We start from the raw sequence: 24,459 nt of genomic DNA, 5'->3' as shown, positions 1-24,459 counted from the left end.
ATGTTTTCAAGGTTCATCTATGTTGTAACAAATATCTTTTTATTGCCAAATATTCCATTGTATAGGTGCATACCACATTTCATTTATCCACCCATTGGTTGATGAACATTTGCATTGTCTCCCCTTTTGGGGTGTTATGAGTAATGCCGTTATAGGAACACATGTTTTATTTTTCTGGGGGATATACTAGGAGTGGAATTGCTGGGTTGTATGGTAACTTTATATTTAACACTTAGGGAACTGCCAAACTGTTTTCCAAAGCGGATACATCATTTTACATTCCCACCACCAATGAATGAGATTTCCAGTTCCTTGCCAAAAAATAAAGTATAAAATAAAATTCCTCACCAACCTTTGTTTTACTCCATCTTTCTTTCTGATTATAGCCATCCTAGTGGCTATGAAGTGTTTCATGGCTTCTTAACCAGGAACTTTGGGAATTCCCCCCAGGCTCTGTCAATTTCTTAGGGGCTCTTGGATGAGCTTCAAGAGGTCTGTAAATTAGGTGAAATTGTATGCAAAATTGTGAGTGTTTGCAAATGTGTGTGTTTTTTTTAAAGGACACTTACCTTCCTTTACTTCTCAAAGGGATTATTAACAGAAAGGGCTAGCAAACACGGAAATTTTCAAACTGTGCTCTACAATTTGTCATTCTTAATTCTGCTTCTGTCTAATCTAGTTTTATCAAAAGTGCTTCTGGGGACTTCCCTGGTGGTCCTCTGCGCTCCCAATGCAGGGGGCCTGGGTTCGATCCCTGGTCAGGGAACTAGATCCCACATGCATGCCACAGTGAAGATCCTGTGTGCCACAACTAACACCTGGCACAGCCAAATAAATAAATAAAATTTCTTTTTTTTTTTTTAAGTGCTTCTGTATCACCTGTGTGAGTCATCTGGTGGCGTGGTAAAAATGTAGATTGCTGGGCACTGTCCTGTACCTATTGAATCAAGAATACTTTGAGGGTGGGATCTAAGAAATTTGCATTTTGAACAAATGCTCCAGTAATAATGATAAGAGTTACCAAGTGCTTACTGTGAGCCAGGTACTCTTCTAAGCTCTTTTTTTTTTTTTTAATTTATTTATTTTTGGCTGCGTTGGGTCTTCGTTGCTGCGCGTGGGCTTTCTCTAGTTGGGACGAGCGGGGGCTACTCTTCGTTGCGGTGTGCAGGCTTCTCATTGCGATGGCTTGTTGCGGAGCATGGGCTCTAGGCACATGGGCTTCAGTAGTTGCAGCACTTGGGCTCAGTAGTTGTGGCTTGTGGGCTCTAGAGCGCAGGCTCAGTAGTTGTGGCCCACAGGCTTAGTTGCTCCGCAGCATGTGGGATCTTCCCAGACCAGGGCTCAAACCCACGTCGCCTGCATTGGCAGGCAGTCTTAACCACTGCGCCACCAGGGAAGTCTTAAGCTGTTTTTTTAAATTAACTTATTTATTCCTTATAGTAAGCACCACCCTACCTGCCCCCTTCCCCCAAAAGTACTGTTTTTCTCTATTTACTGCTGATGAAAATAAGGATAAGAGAAAAGTCATTACTTACCAAAATTGAGCTCTTTATATTGGGAAGTCAGGCCCCACAGTTCAGGCCCTTAATTAACCATCCTGCTCAGCTGCCTTTCAAGAGATCATTCTTAAGTATATAGGTGCTTCAGAACCACTGGCCCAGTCTGTTAAGTCTGAATTAAAATACCTACTCTTCCTCAATCTTTGTTTCTTACTCCAAAACTTCATTTAATAACTCACCTTCAGAAAGCCTTCCATGACTTGGACATGTCTCTGTTCCTTTTCCTACTGGGCATATATATCTAGCTTGTATAGTATTTGCTTATTGATATGGTCTGTTAAATTATTTATTTCAATATAATTCTTTTTTCCACGACTGGATAGCAAACTTCTCAGTGGCAGGGGCCTTACCCTCTTTTCTCTTTCCTTATTCTGCTTAGTCTTTATGTAGTACCTATTCAATATAGTAAATGTTAACTAAGTAGAGGAAGAAATAGTAGCAGACTAATCATTTTAGTACCCTAAAGGATGTTAGGGTGATACATTTTGCCATGGCATTTCCCTGGAATGGTTGGATAAGATAATGCTGCAGTATGAGGGAGTTGTCCAATATCAAGGAAGGGACCTCAAATACTAGGAGGGAACTACATTTCTAATTGGGAATTGAATTTGCTGGTAAAGGTAGTAAAATAGAGGAGATTGAAGATAAGAGTAGCATGATCATATGAAAATAAATGTAGAAATCTATATTGATAATTATGTCTTGAAAACTTTCAGGAAAGAATCTGAAAGGAGTGCTTTTTATTATTGCTGCTAAATCTGTTATCAATCTTTATTAATTTATACTTTGTCAAGAAAAACAGATTTTCATAAGTGAGCAACACTGACAAAAGAGTATTTATAACATATTATAGTGCAAACATGGGGAATTTAGACTCTACATTTGCTGCATAAAGTACCACACTTTGAAGGACATTTCTTTCTAAATAATATTTTTCTCTTTCAGGGTGATCTTGGAAAAAGAAGGGCCTCGTTCCCTGTTTAGAGGATTAGGCCCCAATTTAGTGGGGGTGGCCCCTTCCAGGTAAAAAAAAAAATACATTTAAGTTAATCAAATTGTGGCAGTCTTTCTTGTTTCAAGCTTCATGAGGGGGGATCCTGAAGAGAAATCAAGATAAAGCACTGTGGTGTAACAAATGGGTATCAGTAGCCATCTAAAAGGATAGGCAGATTTCACCGTGTGCAGGTGCAGAGGACCTCGTAGTGAGATCACTGTGAAGCAGTTTTTGCACCAAGTTCAAGAAACCAAGAAGGCCTTAAGACATCAATTTTGTCATTTTTTTATGATTTCTTTTTATCTTAGATTGACTTCTTCCATGATAGAACACTGCAGAGTTCACATTCAGAGTGAAAATGTGTACCCAGCTCTCTGTATTCAAACAGTGTAGTAGATAGTAGATCCATATCTTATTTATTGGGTTTCAACTTTTTATGGGCTCTTTCTTTTTTTAAAATGATCCAAAATTTCATTCTTATTGTAAAGACTAAAAAAAGTGTAGTGTAAAGCTTGACATATTACCTTAAACCCATCACCTCTCACCGTGTGCACCTTTCCACACAGTTACTCCTCTTCCCTCCCCATACATAACCACCATTGATAAGCAGTTGGTTTATAGTCTTCCATTAATTTTTCTGGCTTATGTACATAAAAAGCATAATGTGTAGACTTATTATTATTTACATAAATTGAATCATATTAAAAATATTTCACCAAATTTGTTTTGAAGCTTTTTCCATGAAAATAAGTGAAGCTTTTAAAAATTGTATAGTATGACTGATCCCTTATTGATAAACCTTTAGATTTATTTCCAGATTTTTGCTGTTAAAAACAATGGTTTTGTGAACATAGCTGTACCTTTATTCTTGAGTATTTAAGCAAATATTTTTCTTTAGGATAGTTAGCGAAAAGTAGAATTTCTGGATAAAAGGATGTATGAACATTTAAACTTAGTGAACATTGCTCAATTGCCTTCTGAAAAGGCATGCCATCTTTTTATTCTCAGATAGTGAATTAATTGCTCTTTATCCACATATTACCAATGTTGGCTACTATCCATGTCTTTTAATACTTGCCAAATAGACTAACCATGATTTTTCGCTGTTTTTTTGCTTTTAAATATACATTTGTTTTATTTTGGTGCTTTCATGTCCTCCTTCTTGTAATTATTTGTCATTTGTATCTCTCTTCTGTGAATTACCTATGTATATTCCTTGCCCATTTTCTCATTAGGATGCTTTTTTTTCTTATTCATTTCTAGTAATGCATTATTTATTCCCCTTGCTAATTTGGTATCATTCAATGTATCCTTTTTTTTTCTTTTTCATGAAGTAGAATGTTTCATTTTCAGTCATATTAGCTTCCTTTTTTTCTTAAGCACATTAAAAAAGCACAGCAGTGATACTCTCCACATTTTTACTTGTTTACTCTTTCCCTTATTGGACAGATAATCAGGATTGTTGGGCAATAGTAGGATATTTGATACAGCAAGCAAGTAACTCAATGCCTGGAAAGCTAAACAGTGAGGAGGTAGTTGAGATGCATGAAGTCACAGTCAATAAGTTAACAGGGAAAATATTTACAAATTTAATGCAATGTTTACAAATGTTAGAAAACAAGATCTGACCTGATGGGACTGATTTCTTTTGCAATTGTTCTTTTAAAGGGTGCTGTGAACTACTCTTTGTGTAGTATAGATTGGTATATAGCACAGTATCTCAAAATTGTTTAACATATACTTTGATCACTTGAGTCAGTTCTACCTTCCTCTCTTCAAAAAAACATAAAGTACTCATATCACGTTTACTTAAGTGTATTTAACTTAGCCTTATTAGCATTATATAGGCCTGCCAAAGTCTTATACTTTTTCAGTTAGTTGCTGTCAAATTATTGGGGTAGGACTATCTGAGGATACTTTATCTTTAATGAGTTGATACAAAAAGTACTTCATGGTCTTCATGAAAAGATAATGTATGTGATGTTACATGAGAATGTAAATAAAAACTAAGACATTATGTTTTTAGATTTCTGGACTCTGGAATAATAAAGATCAATTTATGTGTCTTTTAAATCTTACGAATTAAGCAACATGCTTATTGACAAAATTTAAATCTTTATTTTAGAGCAATATACTTTGCTGCTTATTCAAACTGCAAGGAAAAGTTGAATGGTTTATTTGATCCTGATTCTACCCAGGTACACATGATTTCAGCTGCAATGGCAGGTATGAATATATGATATTAAAAAGCAAAAAATTTTCTGACACCTAGAGACTTAATATTGAATTTTGATGAATTTAACCTTGTAAAGTTAAGGTAGTTAATGTGCTTTTCATTGATTAGCATCTGTAAACATGATTTTTACATTTATTAGTATACAATAAATTTGATTAGGTGGTATATGTAAAATCTATTGTCAATTGGCATTTTTGTATTTAGGAGTTTGTGATAGCATGCAGGTAATATAATATTTACATTGTCTTGTGTAGTCCACTGAATATTTAGTGATCACTTTTAACAGTTTTAACAATCCAACCATAATTACACTTACAAATTACAGAGCTGTAATTTACTCTTTTCTCCTCAATTTCTGTTAGTGCCTTTTCCCTTTTTGCTGCATGTTTTGGCTTCTGTCTGAAATGTGCCGGCAGTTCTTGGTAAAGTATTCATTTTGTCCTGTGCTCAAATGCTGAAATTTTTGTGAGTGATACATTATTGATAATTCAGAGTTTTTGTAACGTATGTATTGAAAAATATGTTTATCATTCCACATAAATCGCACTAAGATAACACTCAAAATGTAGGTACCAGATATGTGTACATGCTTGCTCTAGAAATGTTTCCAGGAACTCTTCTATCATCATTGATGAGACTATATGATTCTGAATTAAAACAACTAGTCCTGGGCCTCTGCACTGCCTTAAAGATAAACTGGGAGATTGGTTTGACTAGTGTGGTTCTGGAATCATTTGCTGCCCTGCATGTTAGACAAAGCCATGACCTTTGGTTCTCATTAGAAAAATTCTCTATAGTTTTCTGAGATTTGTTGTATATTTAACCATGTCTCACATTTCCAAAATATGCTGTGACTTTATAAATCAAATTATAACTACTTTTGTCAACTGTTGATCAGTATATTGAGTTTCAATTAGATGCTTAATAATGAGTGCCTTAAACTGTTAACCATTTTCTGTTTAGAGATAAATTGGATCAATTTCAACCACATATTTAATGAACTAAGAGTAAGTTTGAAATACTAATTTCTGAAAGGTCAATAGCCATATAATAAATCTAGCATGTACCTTAGAAATTATTTTCATGGCTTTTTATATTTAGTAATTGTTGACTGACTCATTGAAGTTTTAAAGCTGGAAGGTAAAGCTTTAAAGATCAAGGTGGTGAAATACTCTTTACCAATGAAGAGAGATCTTGGGCAAGTTAGGTAATTTATGTGAATCTCCATTACCTTATTCTTGTAATGAGTGGGTTGCTCTACATAGGTTTATGTTTTGAGAATTAGTTCTTTAATAACACAGAGATCATCTAGTTACAACTAGAATTTTTTTAATATACTTTTACAGATGTTGAATACAACTAGATATGATTTTTCCTTCTACAAATTTGAGTGTAAAGTTAGTGGCTAATTTCAAACTACATAACAACTGTATTAGGGTTTTTAAGAATATATTTCTGGATTACCAGTGTTCATGTTTTTGTTTCTTAACCCCAGAAAATTGTAAAGAAATGTTAATCTTTCTTTTTTAAAAGAATTGATGCCAAGAAAGTAGGTAAGCAATTATTTTAAGTTGAGGATAGTTATATATTCAGTATTACAAATTTAGAGTTTCAGTATATCTTAATTCCCACTGGAACATCTTTTTTCATTGGAATATCTAATCAGAATTTATTACTATATTTGTACCACATTGCAGAGAATTTCAGTGGAATTGTCATTTTGTACTTTTTTTTCTCAAATGTGTACAAATGTTAACTCATAGTTTTCAGTTTTTATTTATACATTGATACTATTTCCCAACTTGAATTTCTTGAATTTTGGTACATTGATAGTCTTATACTTGTTCAGAGAGTCTTGCACTATTCACTTATTGTGTAATTTGAAAATACTTCTTCCATTTGTTTGCAGTTAGATTTTTCTGAGAACTATGCCTTCAGAGCTTCCTTGCACTATTCATGAGCAATAACATTTAGCTTTGCAGTTTTTATACATAGCTACATGGTTGGTGAAACTGAATGGTCCCATGCAGACTTGTTACGGTAGCCTTTTGCTCCCTTCATTCTTGTAAAAATCTAGACCAGACTGCATTGGTTTTTCTTCAGGATAATTTGTAGAGGTCTTCAAAATATGAATTGGGGGTGCAAAGTGCTTAGAGGCAGTCATGTGAAAACTTGTTTTTTAACTGGCTATTCAAAAAAAAAATGCTAACCTTGTCACTTTAATATCAAAAATGCACTAAAATACACCATTAATGATAGTGTCTGCAAGATTTTGCTACATCAAATAGCACATGCATTAAGCTTCAGTAACATACCTTGTATATAGTTTTTATTCCAAGTAACCTCTCAATTCAGTTACATTTTGTATTTTATTAATATGAACTTGAGTGTTTTATATACTAAACCTTTTTAATTAAAAGGACAGTTTGTTTAAAGGCCATCTTATTTTCTTTTGTTTTAGTATTTCAAGGGAATAGTATAAGAATTTGTAAACCTCTCAATTTGAGCTATGAATTTTCATACATTGAAAAATTTTTTTCCAGCTGTGAGGCTATTTAATCAAATTAAGTAATGGTGACTCTGTTTTACCTGCCTTCCCCCCACCCCCTCCCCATATGACCTTTGCCAGACTAAATGTATCTTAGCTATTGAGGGTATTTATTTTCTTGAGAGTTTCTGTGTGTTTTTGTTAAAATGAATTTGCATATCCCTCTGTATACACCTGGACACAGGCGTGTATACAAAAAAAAAAATAGTATTACATTTCTTCTTTATAGTAACTCCCAATTTTCAAAAGTTTTTATCTGGGTTGTATATACTTTTCTATACAACAGTACAGATTTAAAAGAAATGAATTCTGATTTTTATTGGATTATATATTCACACAGTGATTGCTTAATTTTTTCAATACCAACAATGTAATTGTTTAACATTTACTACATACCTAGTGGGTTTTATTTGCTTATAGCATTCACTGTTATTTTTCAGGATACATTTTCTATTTGACTTATTAAAGGTTAAATTTTTACTCATTAAGTAGAAATTTTGTCTTGCATTATAAAATATTCTTTTAAATAATTTGTCCATGGCAGTTTATTTAGCCAAATGGATGGCTAGACATTTTGTGTGTTTGTATGTAAACATTCTTCCTGTTTTTTATTTTGTAGAGCACAAGAAACTGAATACAAAATAATCCAAAATATTTCATAAAAATGGATGTGCAATATTACTGATCATAGTGCAAAAGGTGAAAGGTACTATTGTAGCCACCTATACTTTATTTTTTTTTAAAAATTATAGTTACAAAATGAAGTTACTTGAATTTTCTATTTTTGTTTTATTTATTTATTTATTTGTTTATTTATTTATTTAAATTCTAATTCTTTTGGCCGTGCTGCGCAGCTTGCAGGATCTTAGTTCCCCCACCAAGGATTTAACCCGGGCCCACAGCAGTGAATATGTCGAGTCCTAACCACTGGACCACCAGGGAACTCCCCTGTTTTTGTTTTTTTAGATTTACTAAGTAGGCTGATTGTTAAGGAATAGAAAATTGTGATTTCAGCTCTGAGCATGGTAGATAATGGTAGGAAAATGGGATATGATAATCCCCTCTAAATATTTTCTTAGATTCCCCTTTGACAAGGTTAGCATTTTTTCTTTAAGGCAAAATTGATCTTCTTTTAGGTAAGTATTTGGACTCTGAAACTGCTACAGATGGCAGAATTTTCAGTACTCGGTACTTTTTAAAAAAAATTATGGCCCATTCTTATATTCCTTTCTTTTTCTTTTTTAACTTAAAATTTTCAAAAAGTTAGATCTCACAGTAAATATTTCTCAAATCCTTCCAATGGGATTCATTTTGTACACATGTTTCTGATGAGGTCACTGCTTGTTGTTATGATACAGAAAAGCCTGTGTCTATTTTAGGCATTTACTGTACATTTCTCCCGAGAAAAGAGTGAGATCGTGTCATCTCATGCTCCCCATCCGCAGGTCACTTCCTGTAGAAATATGGACTAACTTAAACCTCGTGAGTACTGATCTGAGCATCTCTTGCAGCCTCTAGTTATAAGAAACACACCCTGGGAATTTATAATAGCTGTGGAATTAATAGAAGGCGGGAAATGAATTTTTATTTCCTGAATTTGTGTGTGCATTATCTGAGTATTTTATAAAACTTTAATTCTGATTCCTTTATAATATTCCTTCTAGAAGGAAGAATTGGGTAACTTTTCAGTCATCGTGTACTAAAAGCTTGGGGTCGTTAGCTTGGCCATAGTAGCCTTGACCTCCAAAGAATTCCTTAACAGTATTTAAGATTTACATAGCTATAAATGGTATCATGCCGTCCGACAGCTTTTAGAAAAAAACAGTAGTTCTCTTCGCTTAGCATAACGTATTTTAAAAGTCTAATACAGTGCTTTCTATTCTCTTATCTGTTGATACTTGGCTTTCTACCTTCTTGCAAAAACATTGATCTTAATACCTACCATTACTTTCCAAATATGGGACAAGAATATATGGGATCTTGTTTGTTTTAGTTTTAATTAGGTTTTTTGGGATTTTTTTAGTAGTTTTAATATATTTTTCTTAGAAGGTTAGGTGAGCTTTGTTCTTACAGAAGTTAATTGAAATAAAAAGTACTGAAAATGCAATACTACAGGTATCACTCACTTAATGAAATAGACATTTTCAGCAAGTTTACTACAACCAGGATTTCTGTTAATCTGGTTTTTAATTGGTTTACATTATCAAATGGAATATTAGATGAAACAAAACTCTAAAAATTGCATTTTAAAAGTTTTTTTTAAACTTCCTAATAAACTATTAACTATACTACTAATAGTATGGCCAGTATACTGCCATTTTGCTTTAACTGACTGTGGAGCAGCACCATTAATTCTTCTTAACCTACAAATAGATTCTTCATATACTTCTAAATCAGTTTTAATGTTTAATGGGGTGCTCAGAATGTTAATATGAAATAGCATATTATCAAAATGTCACAAAATTTAAATGTCAAAATAAAAAGTAATAGGAAACTTCTAAATTTCAGGGGCACCATCCCCAGTATCTTTGTCTTAAAAGGAGTAGGAAGATATGTTTAACTTTGACTGTTTGTCAACTTCAAACTGCCTTACCATATATAATTCTAAGCTAGTAATAAATTTTTATTTCTTCCTGCTTGTTTCATGTTTTGAATTAATAGGTTATATTTTTGTAGATTTAATTAGCCTAATACTGTCTCCATAAGTTTATAATTAGAGTGTCTTTGGTTAAGAGGATGTAATAGCATAAAACCCAAGGACCAGAACTGGTAAATGACCAATAGCTAAAAACCTGTGGATTATGCCTTGATTCTTTTGTCTAACTTAATGGTTTGCTAGCAGTTAGGCTAGTGTCTTTATTAACTAGCTTGTTACTGGAAGAGTTGAGCCCCAACTGTAGTAAGCACAAGCTGTATAGATATAAGATGATGACATTGTCTCACTTACCTAAATTTTAATGTGTCATGTTCCATAGGTCAATCTGTGTCTGAAAATGAATTTTAGTTAAGTGAGAAATACCTGTTGTTTGCTTCCTGTTTAGTTTATTAACATGTACAGAGCATTATGGGTATTTAAAATTTTATTCCTAGTAATATTTATAAATATGTATTATAATATTTTAAAGTTTACACATATGGGGTTTTTTTCAGCCTCTAATTGAGGAATTTGAGACTTGGAAGAGTGTTAATAAGCTTGGGTCCTAAGCTTATATTTTTAGACATAGAACTTTTATTTTTTTTAAAAAAAAAGCTTTGATGCTCATCTTCTTTTCAAGTAAAGTATAATAAATTGAATGAGATTTTTACCTAGACAGACTGCTTTTTTAAAAGTTGGATATAAGCATTCCCAGTTTTATGCTTTCAAAATTTAATAAAAAGCAAATGTTTTTTTCCTAAAATTTCCACATAATAATTAATAAAAACCATTGTGACTAATGCAGTGTTTTGTTGGTTTGTGCTGCTAAGCAGCTTTTTACTAATAAACTCCTAATATTACTGTATAGACATTTAGCTAATACACATATTTAAGTTTAAAATAAAGAATCATCAAATTAGGCTTATGACCAGAATTCTGATGTCAGGTGCACATTTGCTTTAGAATATAATTTGAATATCTTTAGTTTGACATTTTCACTGAGAAGAATGGGGTTCAAGAGAAAAAAAAATTGAACTCCATAACTTTATTCTCAGTTAAGCCAACATGCAAGAAAAATCTTTTCCAAACAAAATATTTAAACTGATCTGGTTTCATATTTTTCTTCTCTTTCCTTTTATCAAGAATATATGCATGAAAAGAACTTTTTATTTGAAACATCTTCCTGACACCCTGTCCAACACATTAAATTTTTATTATTTTAGTACTGGCTGATGCTTACAAAATTGTCGGTCCCTTTCTAGTTTTATATTATGTATGTATGTAGTATTAAAAGCACTTGAGAAATGGAGACTATATAATCATTACAAAATTATTGAAGGAGTTATTAAATCAAACTTATTTCAGTTATTTTGCTTGATAATAGAGTCAGTTTGAGCATCTCTTTGTGAAACATCTGGCTGTTTCCACAGTATTAATATAGTGGATTAAGGGAGTAAAATTTGAGTTAGCTAATTATCTGACATTATAGAAGGGAAAAGAACCTGTGAGACTAAATTCTACTTTGTAAACAATTTAGTAAAATTATTTTGCCTTTGTAGATATACCCATACTAACTCTGAAAGCGAAAAAAGGTTTATGATTAGTTCTCCACTATATGTTAACTAAAAAGACAAATTACTCCTAAGTGTACCACAGCATTTTTGTTCCTGAAAGTACTTTATAATATTAAATGTGCTGGTTATATTTCAAAACCTTTCTAAAAATAATGTGCTTGACCCGCTAGTATTTGATAGCAAGTATTAAAAATTAAGATCCTTAGACATTTCTGCATGTAAGTTTTCACTGAATTTAAAGGCCAAATGAATAAATGTAGGTTGATGTAAGTTCTATCAAGTTTGTGTAGTGATCTTAAGTGTTCACAAGTATTATATGAAAATCCTGTTTTGTATAGATGAAGCAATCTTCATAAATTTCCATCATCAAGATTGCATTTCATGTGCTGCTATTTTCCCATAACACTAGGAAGATAGCAAGTAAAAGATATGCACTAGCCTAGAAACATACTGTTCCAGAGATCTTACTTTACTACCTGGAATGGGCCATCTTAGGGGACCACCCTTCTGCATTGATAGTTAATACATAGTACTTTAGTTTTAAAGTAAAATAGAACTACCTTCTACCTTAAGTTTCTCTCTTCAGTGTCTATAAAAGTAAGAGGGAAGTTCTGATTTGTAACTTTTTGAACTTTTAAGTTTTTGTATGTTTTTAAGTGGATGAAAGATAGATCTGTCCTATTAACCCTAACAGAAACCTTATCTCTGTGATACCATTATTTTAACAGTATTAGTAATTGTGTGCTTATAAAAAGTATTCACAAGGCCAAACAACAATTCTTTCTGTTGTACAGTCAACTTAAGATCAGATATTGGTAAATGCTGACGTTTATGTAGACTCCATTTTGAACATAGTGATTTGTGATTTAGTTGGACCCCAAGTAGCTATTGTAGAGTTTGCATGCTAAAAAGCCCTAGAATACACAAAATTTCTATGTTTCTTTGTAGAAATGGGTTTCTGAATTTAGCGTAGAGAGTAGAGAGTGCCACCCATAGCATATTCTGAATATGTTGGAAGAGAAGTTTATATATAATCAGATTTTGCTCTTAAAAGAATCTTTTAGTTATGGTCAGAATTTGAGACTGATTTGGAAGTAAAAAGTACAGATGTTCATGGTTGAATGGATTTGTAAAATAAAAGTGTAAAGCATACATCAGTTGATAGTTTAAATATTTATATATTTTCTTTAATATAGATTTATATAGTTTTAAAAATCTTGAAGTTAATAGTGTGTTCTTCATTTTTACCAGAGTTCATTTTAAACATGTTTGTTTAGGTTTTACCGCAATCACAGCGACCAACCCCATTTGGCTTATAAAGACTCGGTTACAGCTTGATGCAAGGTATGTTAATTCATTAAAACAAAATTTGTTAAAGTTGGCTTCAACTAAATTTCTTCTATAAATTTGTATCAGTGAGATCTCAGTGCCAGGTATCTAAACATTTTTTCCCCTCATTTGCTGCTGATTTTGTTTGTTTGGTTGGTTTTTTTTGTTTGGTTTTGAAACTTGGATGTACCATCAGAGGCAAAAGTGACAGTAATAGTTGACAGTATGACAGTTTCTAGGAAAGAAAGTATACTATGCATTGTGTTTTTCAGTAAAGGAAGAAGAAAGGAAAAGGACATATTAATCTAGCCCGAGCTGTGATACTTTCATTCACTCCATGTGTGATTATAATCGGTCTCCTAACACCTAAATAAACAACATGATCAATGAGTCTAGACTGAGTCTTTAAGGATCATTGCTCAAACTCATGAACCTTGTACCCAGAGCGTTCTGGCGTGGAATTTAGCTCTCGTGTATTCATGGACTTCATCTGTTACTGCCAGCCACTTTATAGCAGCAAGATCATTCAATACATCTATAATGAGCAGGTACTGGTAGGTTCTAGAGATATCCCAGGAAACAGTTGGGACCAACTTTAAATGGAATAGTCAAGGGATGGTTTTTTGAGCCCATTTTTAACCAGAGGCAATAGTGCAAATCTCACATATCCTAAGTTTAGGGCCTTTGACGTGTTCTGGGAGCTGAGAGAAGGCTAGAAGCAGTGTGGCTTAGAGTCCTGCCATCTCAACTCCTGTTGGCCTTCAGAATGGAGGACAGGGAAAAAGTAACACTTTGAAGTAGAGAGATGACCTTATCTGATGTATTATAATAATAATAATCACGTTGATAGTTTTGAAACTGTTTAGCCTTTCAGTCTGGAGTAGACTCTGTATAACAATTTTCACTGTTTTTTATGTTTTAGGGTTTGGGAAGTCTAGTGTAGATATCATAGATTATAAATAAAACTGACCTAAGAAATCATTAACAACTATGCCTGCTTAAAGCTCTGTTTTCTACATCCTGTCATGTAGAATTGTATGCTATTTGGAGACTTGAAAAGCAATGTCTAATTCTTGTTTCATCTAGAATAATTTTTAATGAAATCTTAAATTGAGTGTTGCAGCAAGACTCAGAGTGTATCTCCTGAAGTCAGAGATCTGAAAGGTAATGGTAGGTAAGCCAACCCAGAGGTTAAAAAGTGTGAGATGCCAGTCCCTACTGTACTGTGATAAAGCTACCAGGGGCATGCTTCAGTATGCTATAGGGTGGATTGTAGGGGATCCCGGAAAAGCATGGATTAAAACTCTTTAATGGGGCTTCCCTGGTGGTGCAGTGGTTGAGAATCTGCCTGCCAATGCAGGGGACACGGGTTCGAGCCCTGGTCTGGGAAGATCCCACATGCCGCGGAGCAACTAGGCCCGTGAGCCACAACTACTGAGCCTGCGCGTCTGCAGCCTGTGCTCCGCAACAAGAGAGGCCGCGATAGTGAGAGGCCCGCGCACCGCGATGAAGAGTGGCCCCCGCTTGCCACAACTAGGAGAAAGCCCTCGCACAGAAACGAAGACCCAACACAGCCATAAATTAATTAATTAATTAATTAAAAAAAAAAAACTCTTTAATGTTGTAAGTGAAAAAAGTAATAATCAAGCCAGCACAATTTCCTAGGCTTAGGGGTGGGGAAATGGGATGGGGCTGGGGTAGTAGTGAAAGGTTGATTTGAGGACGCTCCCTTACAGCACAGATCAAGAACAGGGCTGGCTTCCCTGGTGGCGCAGGGGTTGAGAATCTGCCTGCTAATGCAGGGGACACGGGTTCGAGCCCTGGTCTGGGAAGATCCCACATGCCGCGGAGCAACTAAGCCCGTGAGCCACAGCTACTGAGCCTGCGCGTCTGGAGCCTGTGCCCCGCAGCAAGAGAGGCCGCGATAGTGAGAGGCCCGCGCACCGCGATGAAGAGTGGCCCCCGCTTGCCACAACTAGAGAAAGCCCTCGCACAGAAACGAAGACCAAACACAGCCATAAATAAACAAATAAATAAATAAATAAATAAAATTAAAAAAAAAAAAAAAAAAAGAACAGGGCTGATGTGTTTGCATATTAACCTTGAGGACTCACAGCCCTTGACTCCCTTGTAAGAAAGGATTTATAGCAGAAACTAATTACAGTTGGTTGCATGGATCATTCAACTAAGAAATATTTATTCAGTACCATTAGTTGAGGATAGTCATTGATTCAAGACAATTAGTTTATAAGATTGGAAGAATCTATAGGTTATCAGGTAGGTGTCTTAGTTGTGGTTTTATTTTGTTATGTTATCCAGTTGTATATAATTTATAAATAGTTAAGTTTTCTATTTCTTTTCCCGTGGGTGGCATTTAAACCCATTTCTTACAGATAAAGTTCTATTGGGGGAATCATAATGAAGGTAATAAATATTTTTACAAACTCAAAATTATAGACTTGTAAAAGAGTAGATGCTGCACCCTTAAGTAGCACTAAGAAAGTTTTCTTGGGCACAATGCTTCATAAATACTTGATAACTGTAGAAGTCCTCACTATTTACTGAGGTGAAAGATATGGCCATTACCTTCAAAGGATCATAGGAAATTTGATTTAAAGTCACCCAGTCACTTTTGGGGAAGAACTGGGTGGGCTTGGAAGAATCCCCCAGGTACACAGAAATTAGCTTAATTATACTCCTTGCTTTGTGATATTCTATTATCATTGGTGTTTCAGTCATATATATATATTTATAATATATATATATATATATATTTTTTTTTTTGCCTGTATTGGGTCTTTGTTGCAGTGTGCGGGCTTTCTCTAGTTGCGGTGAGCAGGGGCTACTCTTTGTTGTGGTATGCGGGCTTCTCATTGCGGTGGCTTCTCTTGTTGTGGAGCACGGGCTCTAGGCGCGAGGGCTTCAGTGGTTGCGGCACACGGGCTCAGTAGTTGTGGCTCGCGGGCTCTAGAGCACAGGCTCAGTAGTTGTGGTGCACGGGCTTAGTTGCTCCTCGGCATGTGGGATCTTCCCGGACCAGGGATCAAACCCGTGTGCCCTGCATTGGCAGGTGGATTCTTAACCACTGTGCCACCAGGGAAGTCCCAGTCATTCTTTTTATATATTATTAAATGCGAAAGACTCAGCTTACTTAGAATTACTTTTAATATAATGTGAGGGGTTTTTGTTTATTCTGTTTTTATCTTGAGCTGCAGTCACAGTGTGTTTGAACACAGTCACAGTGGATTTTGTTGCTTATTCATACAGTCAGACTTCAATGAAACTGAAGATTCAAAGTAGTTATTTTGCATTCAGTAAAACTACTTATATGTTACCTATCTAATATGACAAATTTGGGACAGAAGAATAGGAAATCTAAAATGAATGTTTTAAAATTCTGATTTTACTTCCTCATGAATTAAAGAGGGTTATTCTTTAGTAGAGTGGCATATTTCTATATATTTTATTTACTTTATTTAAAAACCTATACTACTTTATTTTTGTTAATAAGGTTTTTCCCTTTTGCTTTTCAGGAACCGTGGGGAAAAGCGAATGGGTGCTTTTGAGTGTGTCCGTAAAGTGTATCAGACAGATGGACTTAGAGGATTTTATAGGGGCATGTCTGCTTCATATGCTGGCATATCAGAGACTGTTATCCATTTTGTTATTTATGAAAGTATTAAGCAAAAACTACTGGAATATAAGATTGCTTCTACGATGGAAAATGAAGAAGAGTCTGTAAAAGAAGCATCAGATTTTGTGGGAATGATGCTAGCTGCTGCCACCTCAAAAACGTGTGCCACAACTATAGCATATCCACATGGTAAGAGGACTTGAATGTGTGTGAGTAATCTTCTGTTAAATCAGAAATATTTTCCCACCCCAGCCAATGGCCACCTTATTAGAGTATTTATAATTTTACTGAATTACAGTATAACTAAATACAGTTCATCGTAATGGGATTAAATCTGTATGAGTAACATAAGGCTGTTTTAATAGGTCAGTATAGGTATGCTATAGTAGCATGGTGGTGATTTAGCATGGGCTCTGGACAGTCAGATTTCAGCCCAGAGTCAGATTCCAGCCAGGTGACTTGGGCAAGTTTCTGTTTTTTAAAAAAGTATGGATGTAGGTGCCATACTAGATACTTTATTATTACATACATATATACAGTATACATTATTGCTAATCCGCACAAAAATCGTGCAAAGTACTTATAAGTCTAGAGGTATACCAGAACATAACCAGAATTGTCTTCATTTTCAGATGGGAAACCAGAAATGTTAAGATTAAGTAACTTGCTCAAGGTCACATAGCTTACTCAGTGGTGGAGCTCAAATTTGAATTGAAGTCTATAATCCCAAAGACCAAGTTATTTTACATTGTTTCATGTTGGCAAATAAGTATATATTAATGATTTTTAAAACTTCTGTTTTTTAAGTTTTAAAATATTAGCCTTTTTCATTAATAACTAAGAAAACCACTTAAGAATTTCTCTGTAACACGCTGAGGGTTTTTTTGTAACGTTTTTGTTGTTTTGTTAAAGTGTAAACTTTGATTTTGGTACGTTTGAGGTTTAGTTTGGTTAGGGTTTTTCATCTAAGTGCTTCCCTTTTGTTATGCTGATTAATGTTTACAGTCACCTTTGTAAAGCTAAGGCTATGTGATTAAAGCTCTGTCAGGAAAAATGAAATACAGCTAGAAAATGAGTATTTGCTCTAAAACGTAATTTATGAATAAAACCAACTCTTTAACAAAATTGGACTGTCAGCTTACCTCCAGTTCCCTGAGGGCCATTCCTAGCTTCTTTAAGAGAAATCAAAAGAGGACAGTACCAGCAGCATTGGGTAGGTTCTGGCCTTCTATGGGAGGTCTAAGATGGTGACCTGCTCAGGTGAGAGAGAGAGAGGGTTTTGGAGTTGCAAGCACCCTGTCTCTTCAAGTGAGATGATGTCATTATAAGAAGAGGTACAGTTTATAAACAGTATTTTGGATTGAAATATATAAATGACATGGGTATTTAAGACAGGACATAGGAGATTTCAAATGTTAACATTTGCAGTGAAAGTTACTTTCGGCCATTTCCCTCAGGCCCATCAGGAGCATTGTGTTGAAAAAGTTTGAAAAATAATGGGGTGGAAAGAACAGATTCTTCAGTTGAAACTCTTAATTCTTGTCCCAGCCTCTGCCTTCAGCTGACTAAAACTTCTTAGTAGTCCCCATTTCTTTCTTTACCTTTTAAAATGAAGAAAAATTAGACTAACCTTTAAGATCCTTTTCAGATCTAAAGGTTTATGATTTTTGCCTCGTTGCTTCCCAGATGCGGCCTTTTAGCTGACACTAGTATTTTAAACATTTTCAGCCTTATCCACATAAAATTTCATGTTGGTGTATGTGGACCATTGTGAATAAATTAATAATTCTATTTTTTCATTGTTATGTCCACTTCTTAAAAATCTTCCCTGTTTGTTTCTCACTGTATCTTTCTGTATTCATCTTTGATACCATCTCTATTCTCTTTCCAGCTTTACCTTTATTTATCACATCTATTCTCCCTTTTATCTATATCCAGTATACAACTGATACTTCTGTTTATTCTGTCTTTTACCATTCAGGAACCTATGAAATTTTATAATTAGTCTATGTGATTTTAGCCAGCTAGCTTAGGAGTTTGGTGAAAGACATGGCTATGGTAACTAGTTTCAATAAGTTGCACATTATAAATTACTCCTCATTTATCCTGAACTTACACTTACAGTCTGATAAATGGGGTGTGTCCAGTATTAGGAGGGTATAAAGATATCACACTGGTGTTTAAATAAAATGACTATTTTTTTCCCATACAGAAGTTGTAAGAACAAGACTGCGTGAGGAGGGAACAAAATATAGATCCTTTTTTCAGACACTATCTTTGCTTGTTCAAGAAGAAGGCTATGGGTCTCTTTACCGTGGTCTGACAACTCATCTGGTGAGACAGATTCCAAACACAGCCATTATGATGGCCACCTATGAATTAGTGGTCTACCTGCTCAACGGATAGCACCACCAGGCTGCTGTACTATAAAGAGGGAAGACCAAAAGATACAGTGGACCATGGAGTACCGAAGCCAGCTTGGTGGAGAGAAGGAAAATAGTGTGGGAACATGGAACTATACCTAAGTGGAAGTTTGGTTGTAGGAATTAAAGTAATCATAACCACATTACTTAGTCTTTTTAGTAATGTGAAAAAAAACCTTGGCTGCCTCCAAGAAAAAGCCTTTAGAAGCGCTCCTTCTTCAAAATTGCCATTTTCTCTACCATGTCCACAGGACACAGCTGGCATTTTGTTGATTTATGGCAATCAGAGTATAGTGTTTATTCCATGAGCACTTTTCCAGTCTTCTAGACAAAGCCATCTGTAACTGTATAACTATCCAAAGATAGTATTGACAGTCATAAATTTCTAACTTCTGTATAATTCCTATAAAATTGAAAAATAACAATGATAGTAGTATTTTCACATTTCCTTGAGAGGAGCTGGCACTATATTTTAAAGTTAATCATTTGGCATTAGTAGTCACTGTTTTTGATGACAAATGAAGTAGTGTCTAAACATGTGTTTATTTTTAGCTTTAAAATGTTTTGGTTTCCACTGCTCACAGGTGCTTTATGTTTAGCATAATGTGAACACTTAAATTGTTAATGTATCAACTTAAATGGTAATAGTTTGGGACACAATAAACCAGTAAAATGTTGATTCTTGGCCATTTCAGTGACTTGAGCATGTCCTCTTATCTTTTCTAACCTAATGATACATGAATGAATGCAATGTCTTTGCAGTGACTTAATAATTATGAACTTGAATTATCCCCTGTCATACCTAGGTATCATTTTCTTAAAGTGGAAAACATTTACTGCTTCTGAATCTTTCTCAATTTGGTTTCACATTAAGAATTTGAACCTTTGAATTAATTCCAGAAGCTCTGCATACATTGCATTTATTTAGTAGAGAAAATGGTAATTTTCAGCTTTGCCCTTACAAGGTGTTTTCTTTTTTTAAGGTGACGTTATAAATACCTGGGGCAGCATAAACATTATAGAAGAAGGGCCCTCTGCAATCTGATTGGGCAGGTAGTTATCCTAATTAACTTACAGTTTTATAAATGAACAAACTGCTTTGGACAAGGAATTTATTCCATCCTAATTTCTTGAATGGTAAATCATAGAAAGATTCAAGTTAATTCAGATTAAGCGTGTTAACAGGATATAGCTTTTACATTTTGCTGTTGAGTTCAACTGCACCTTTTAATACTTTAAATGTATTATATGTATGGCCCTTATGAAGATATTTGCTGTAATTCTATTAAAAGACTTTCGCTTATGGATGTTGCTATACTGGTGTATGAAATTTATACAATTAAACTCCAGTGTGGTAGTCATTTCAGTATACATGAACTGTACATTTTGTGCAATGGCTTTATCTTAAGAATGACTTTTTGTGAATGCACTTTGTGGCCTTCTCGGGGGGAGGGTGAGAGTAGGAGAGAATTCCCATGTTAAGATTACTTTTTTTAAGTATTGGTTATGTATTAGGCAGAAACAGTGTTCATAACATTTTTCTGGGATGTAGGTATATTTTGGAGATCTTTACTATAAATGTTTTAAGTATTCTTATGTACACTGTAGTGCCCCTAACATATAAAAAATCATAGCATGTCATTGCAAGCTTTCTCCACTGTCAACAGTGAGACACAGTGCCCTCTTAAATTCCTACACCTTAACTTCCTCGTAATCAACAGTAACTGGATGTTTTTGAGGTGCTTCGATTGGAATTTAAAGTATTCCAATCTATTTGGAGACCAAAGGCAAATTCAGTTTCATTACCTTTGGGATTATTCTTACCTTTTATGGTGAATTTCAGCTTTGACATTTATTGTGAGGAACATGCCCCCCACCCCCCCAAAAAAAACAGTAATGGGGTTTCGAACTTAAATCTGTAAAAGTGTCAATATATAGTGTGTTCATTTTCATGTGCCACTTATACTGCCTAATACAGTGCCATTTGCCTTGTGAAGATCTGTAAACATTAGTTGTATTGAATGTCAGACAGAGACTCTAATCTTAGTGATCTGAATACCCCACAAATGATTAAGAATGATATAAAAACCAGCAGCTAAGGAACATCTTATTTAGTTGTAGCAAATTCATAACAAGTGTCCTTCAAGGATGAACTCGTATTCTATTCCTGTTTGTATTTGTATTGACCCTTTAGTGCATTTTTTTCAGCTTTTAAAAGTGAGTATATTTATGTGCTGGAAGGAAAAGATCTTAGAGTCTCAGACTTTGTTTCTTTGTGCGACAGCTGGAAAGGAGCAATGAAGTTTATTTTGTTTCTTCCCCCCAAAGTACACTCTGCCGTAGTTTATGTATGACAAAGATAATTTAAAAAGAAAACTTTATATAAAAATTGTACATAAAGTTTGTCTTTGAAACATTTCTTTGGAGATTTTTTTGTTTAATTGATGCAAATGTTTAAAAAAAAAAAACTTAAAAAGCATTGGACTTTTTTTTTAAACTGTGTTTTATTTTCATCCGTTTTCTCTCAGATAGCTTTTTATTTCTAGTGTAGAGGTAGTCGGCACTCTTCAAACTGGTATGTACTTTTATTGGAGAATCATCTCAGAAAATTGAACTTTTCAGGTTAAAGCGGTACATACTGAAAGAACATACTCATAGAGCAGCAGATCAGAACTCTGGTACTTGTGGCTCACAGAAACAGTTTACTAGATTTCAAAGTCAAAAATCTGAGAATGACCAACCTGTGATTGTGGGGTACCACACAGTGCTTTTTAAATCCAGGGAAAAAACTGTATCACCAAAGCTTTTGTCTTGGTTTTCCTTATGTATGTAATTTCGTGGAACCAATCTTACTAGATGGGACCCGCAAGCAATTGATTTTTTTAACTCTGACACCAAGAGAGAATATCATTACATTATTTAATCCAGCCTTTTGTCTCCTAAAACCAAATGCCCATTGTGGAATAGCATTATTCTGTTAGGACCAGCTGAGTTTGGGTTGTTAAGAATAATGAGTGTTTACCCTTTTACTGGAGTATAAATATGTCAGCATTTTTAGATTTTGTTTTCGATCACTAAAAATACTGATTTGATCTTGAAGGACTGAAGTGCTAGGAATCCATTTGTCCTTTACGCTTCCAGCGTTGTCCGTGCTGTCTTTGGTTGTTTACATGCCCTTCTGCCTGGACTGTTATAGCGCTATAGGGGCCCCTCTGGGGCTGGTAGATAATATTTCAGCCTTTTTCTCCTCTGGTATTGATCATGACTTAACATTCCTAAGAATATAGGTGTTCCTAAATGACTTAAATTGGAAGGGGATTTTAACTATATAAAAGTATTTAATGTACTAACTTTCGGCCCACACAAATCTCCATTGTGCCCTTACATTTCTCCATCTACACCCTGCTTTTTATGCTACTCCTTGTAGAAACTGAAGATTCTATAGTTTTCCTCAGTTTTTGTGTTAATAAACATTTTGAATGTGTACCCCTGCATATGTGAACCATTAAATTATGACCTGTCAGTCGTAGCTAAATAATCAACTTCAAAGAGTTGATATCCTTTGACCATTTATGTGAGGTTTGCTATTGAATTCCTGTATGTGGCTGTAAATTATGTGCATTTACTCTGTATTTATGTTAACTAGCTGAATTTTATTTGAATTGTTAAAATTCCAAAAATTAAAATATGCGTATGAAAATCTGATGTTTGTTTTTCAGTTTTTCTATAATGTGTCCTAATACTCTGGTATGGTGAGAATGTAATCATACTTTCTTAGGATTAATGTGTAGAACAAAAGTGCATAGCCATTTTTTTCAAGTTAAGTGTTAGGGTCCTACCTGCTAGACCTAGTGATAGATGCCTCTAGGGGTTGAAAGGTCGAATAATCCCACTCCCTCATAGTTCAGGAAGAAATTTCTGTTCTTGCATATTTTCCACAGGTTTGTTGATCTGTAAAGTCCAGTACTTTTCATGTATCAAAATATCTAATTTGCAAAGAATATTTGAGAAATTGAAGCCTGATTAGGTTATTTGATTGATTCCTCCCTAGCTTGTAAATTTTTTTTTTTTAACAGTAGGAGCTTTTGTTTGTTTTAATTTCAGCCTTTAGGAAAGCTAAGAATATTAAAGGTAAAGAGCTGGAAACTTGTTATAATAACCAAATGAACCCACATATGATAGACTGAAATACAAGTGACACAGATATAAGTGTTATGTAGTGCCTACCCACTTTATATTTTGTCTGTTTTGTTTTTTTAGGTTTTCCCAAATTGTAGCAACCGTCAGACATCACCTAGTTTTGTTAGTAAGGAAACCAGGACAAATTTGTCATGTTGCATTTCTCGACGTAAAGCTGAAATTGTTTGGCCTCCTGACAGTACTCTCTCCACTGAAGACTGAAATGGTGGGTAGAGTGAAGATATTGGCAAAATAATGGTATGACTTAGCTCAAGTGTCCCAGGTTTAAATTGTGTGGATGTGTGTTCATTACCAAATATCGGGAGCTGTGATAGAAGAAGGAATCTGTGAGTTAATGATTTCTTAAGGTTCAAGTGTGACATCTGTACAACTGATACTCAGGCAAGCAAGCAAAGTGTAGTTAAATGATTTCCTTTGTTAATTTTTTGCATTGCACAGACCAGCTGACTGACTACCTTTATATATGGAGGCAACTCAGTAAATTTGTAGAGTGCTATGTTTATACAGTGATTTCATGTGATTTCCCAACAGCCTATATATTGGGTGAATAGACCCATGATATTTAAAGGGTTGTTAGTTACAGCTGGTCTTTTTCAATTTGGGTGTTCATGTTTACTCACTACACTAGGTTATTCATCAGCACTTGAGATGACACTGAGATGATTTAAAAAAAAAAAAAACTAAAAGATAGATGGGGATTGGCTTAGAATGAAACATTGGGGAGTGATGAGAAATGGAGCTCAGTAAGTAAACTGGAACAACATGGCCTGTCTGTCTTTGAAACTGATCTATATAGAGCTTAGATTACCTCCTGAGGCTACTGGAACAGCAGTGGATTTTTTTTTTTTCCCCAAAGCATCATAGAAAATCAGACTTAACAAATAGGTTCAGTTTGTCTTAGATGGGCAGCCCTCAGTTATACTACCTGTGAACCTCAGGGATGTCGTATTTTCTCTGAAGTGTCATGGTGATTAATTCTGTTAGAAAAATCTGGAAAGGCTGCCTGGAAAAACATAGTATTTTTACCGAGACTTTGAAACAGGGATGGAAATATGGGCTGATACAGGGAGGGGTGTTCCTTGAAGTAAAGATCAAAGTTTTCTAATAGCCCATTAGGAAAAATAACCCATTTTCTTTTATTCTTTCCTGGAAATTGATTCAAAAGTAACTGTCTTGACATTTTGAAACTAGTGGTAGATCCAGGATTCTAAACCTAGTCAAATTCAAAGGAGCTCATTACATCTAGCCCAACAAAATTTAGTGCTAGACCCTCGTTTTCTGTTATCCAGTTCCCTACTCTTAAAAGCACCTCATAATTCCTCCTTGA

At 34.6% G+C, this 24,459-nt stretch overlaps 1 protein-coding gene across 1 annotated transcript in view; it reads left to right on the top strand.

Moving 5' to 3' along the window:
- The window catches only part of SLC25A36 (solute carrier family 25 member 36), a 42,151-nt gene extending 19,519 nt beyond the window's left edge, over window positions 1-22,632 (top strand). The window contains exons 3-7 of the mRNA XM_059920214.1: window positions 2,505-2,582; window positions 4,679-4,779; window positions 12,824-12,890; window positions 16,409-16,698; window positions 18,722-22,632. Coding sequence (XP_059776197.1) covers window positions 2,505-2,582; window positions 4,679-4,779; window positions 12,824-12,890; window positions 16,409-16,698; window positions 18,722-18,915 — 730 coding nt within the window. The 3' untranslated portion in view covers window positions 18,916-22,632. The remainder of the gene's footprint in view (window positions 1-2,504; window positions 2,583-4,678; window positions 4,780-12,823; window positions 12,891-16,408; window positions 16,699-18,721) is intronic.
- The last annotated feature ends 1,827 nt before the right edge of the window (window positions 22,633-24,459 follow it).

The sequence above is a fragment of the Balaenoptera ricei genome, chromosome 4 (genome assembly GCF_028023285.1).
Source record: "Balaenoptera ricei isolate mBalRic1 chromosome 4, mBalRic1.hap2, whole genome shotgun sequence".
Lineage (NCBI taxonomy): Eukaryota > Metazoa > Chordata > Mammalia > Artiodactyla > Balaenopteridae > Balaenoptera > Balaenoptera ricei.
This window is presented reverse-complemented; position numbering and strand designations above follow the sequence as displayed.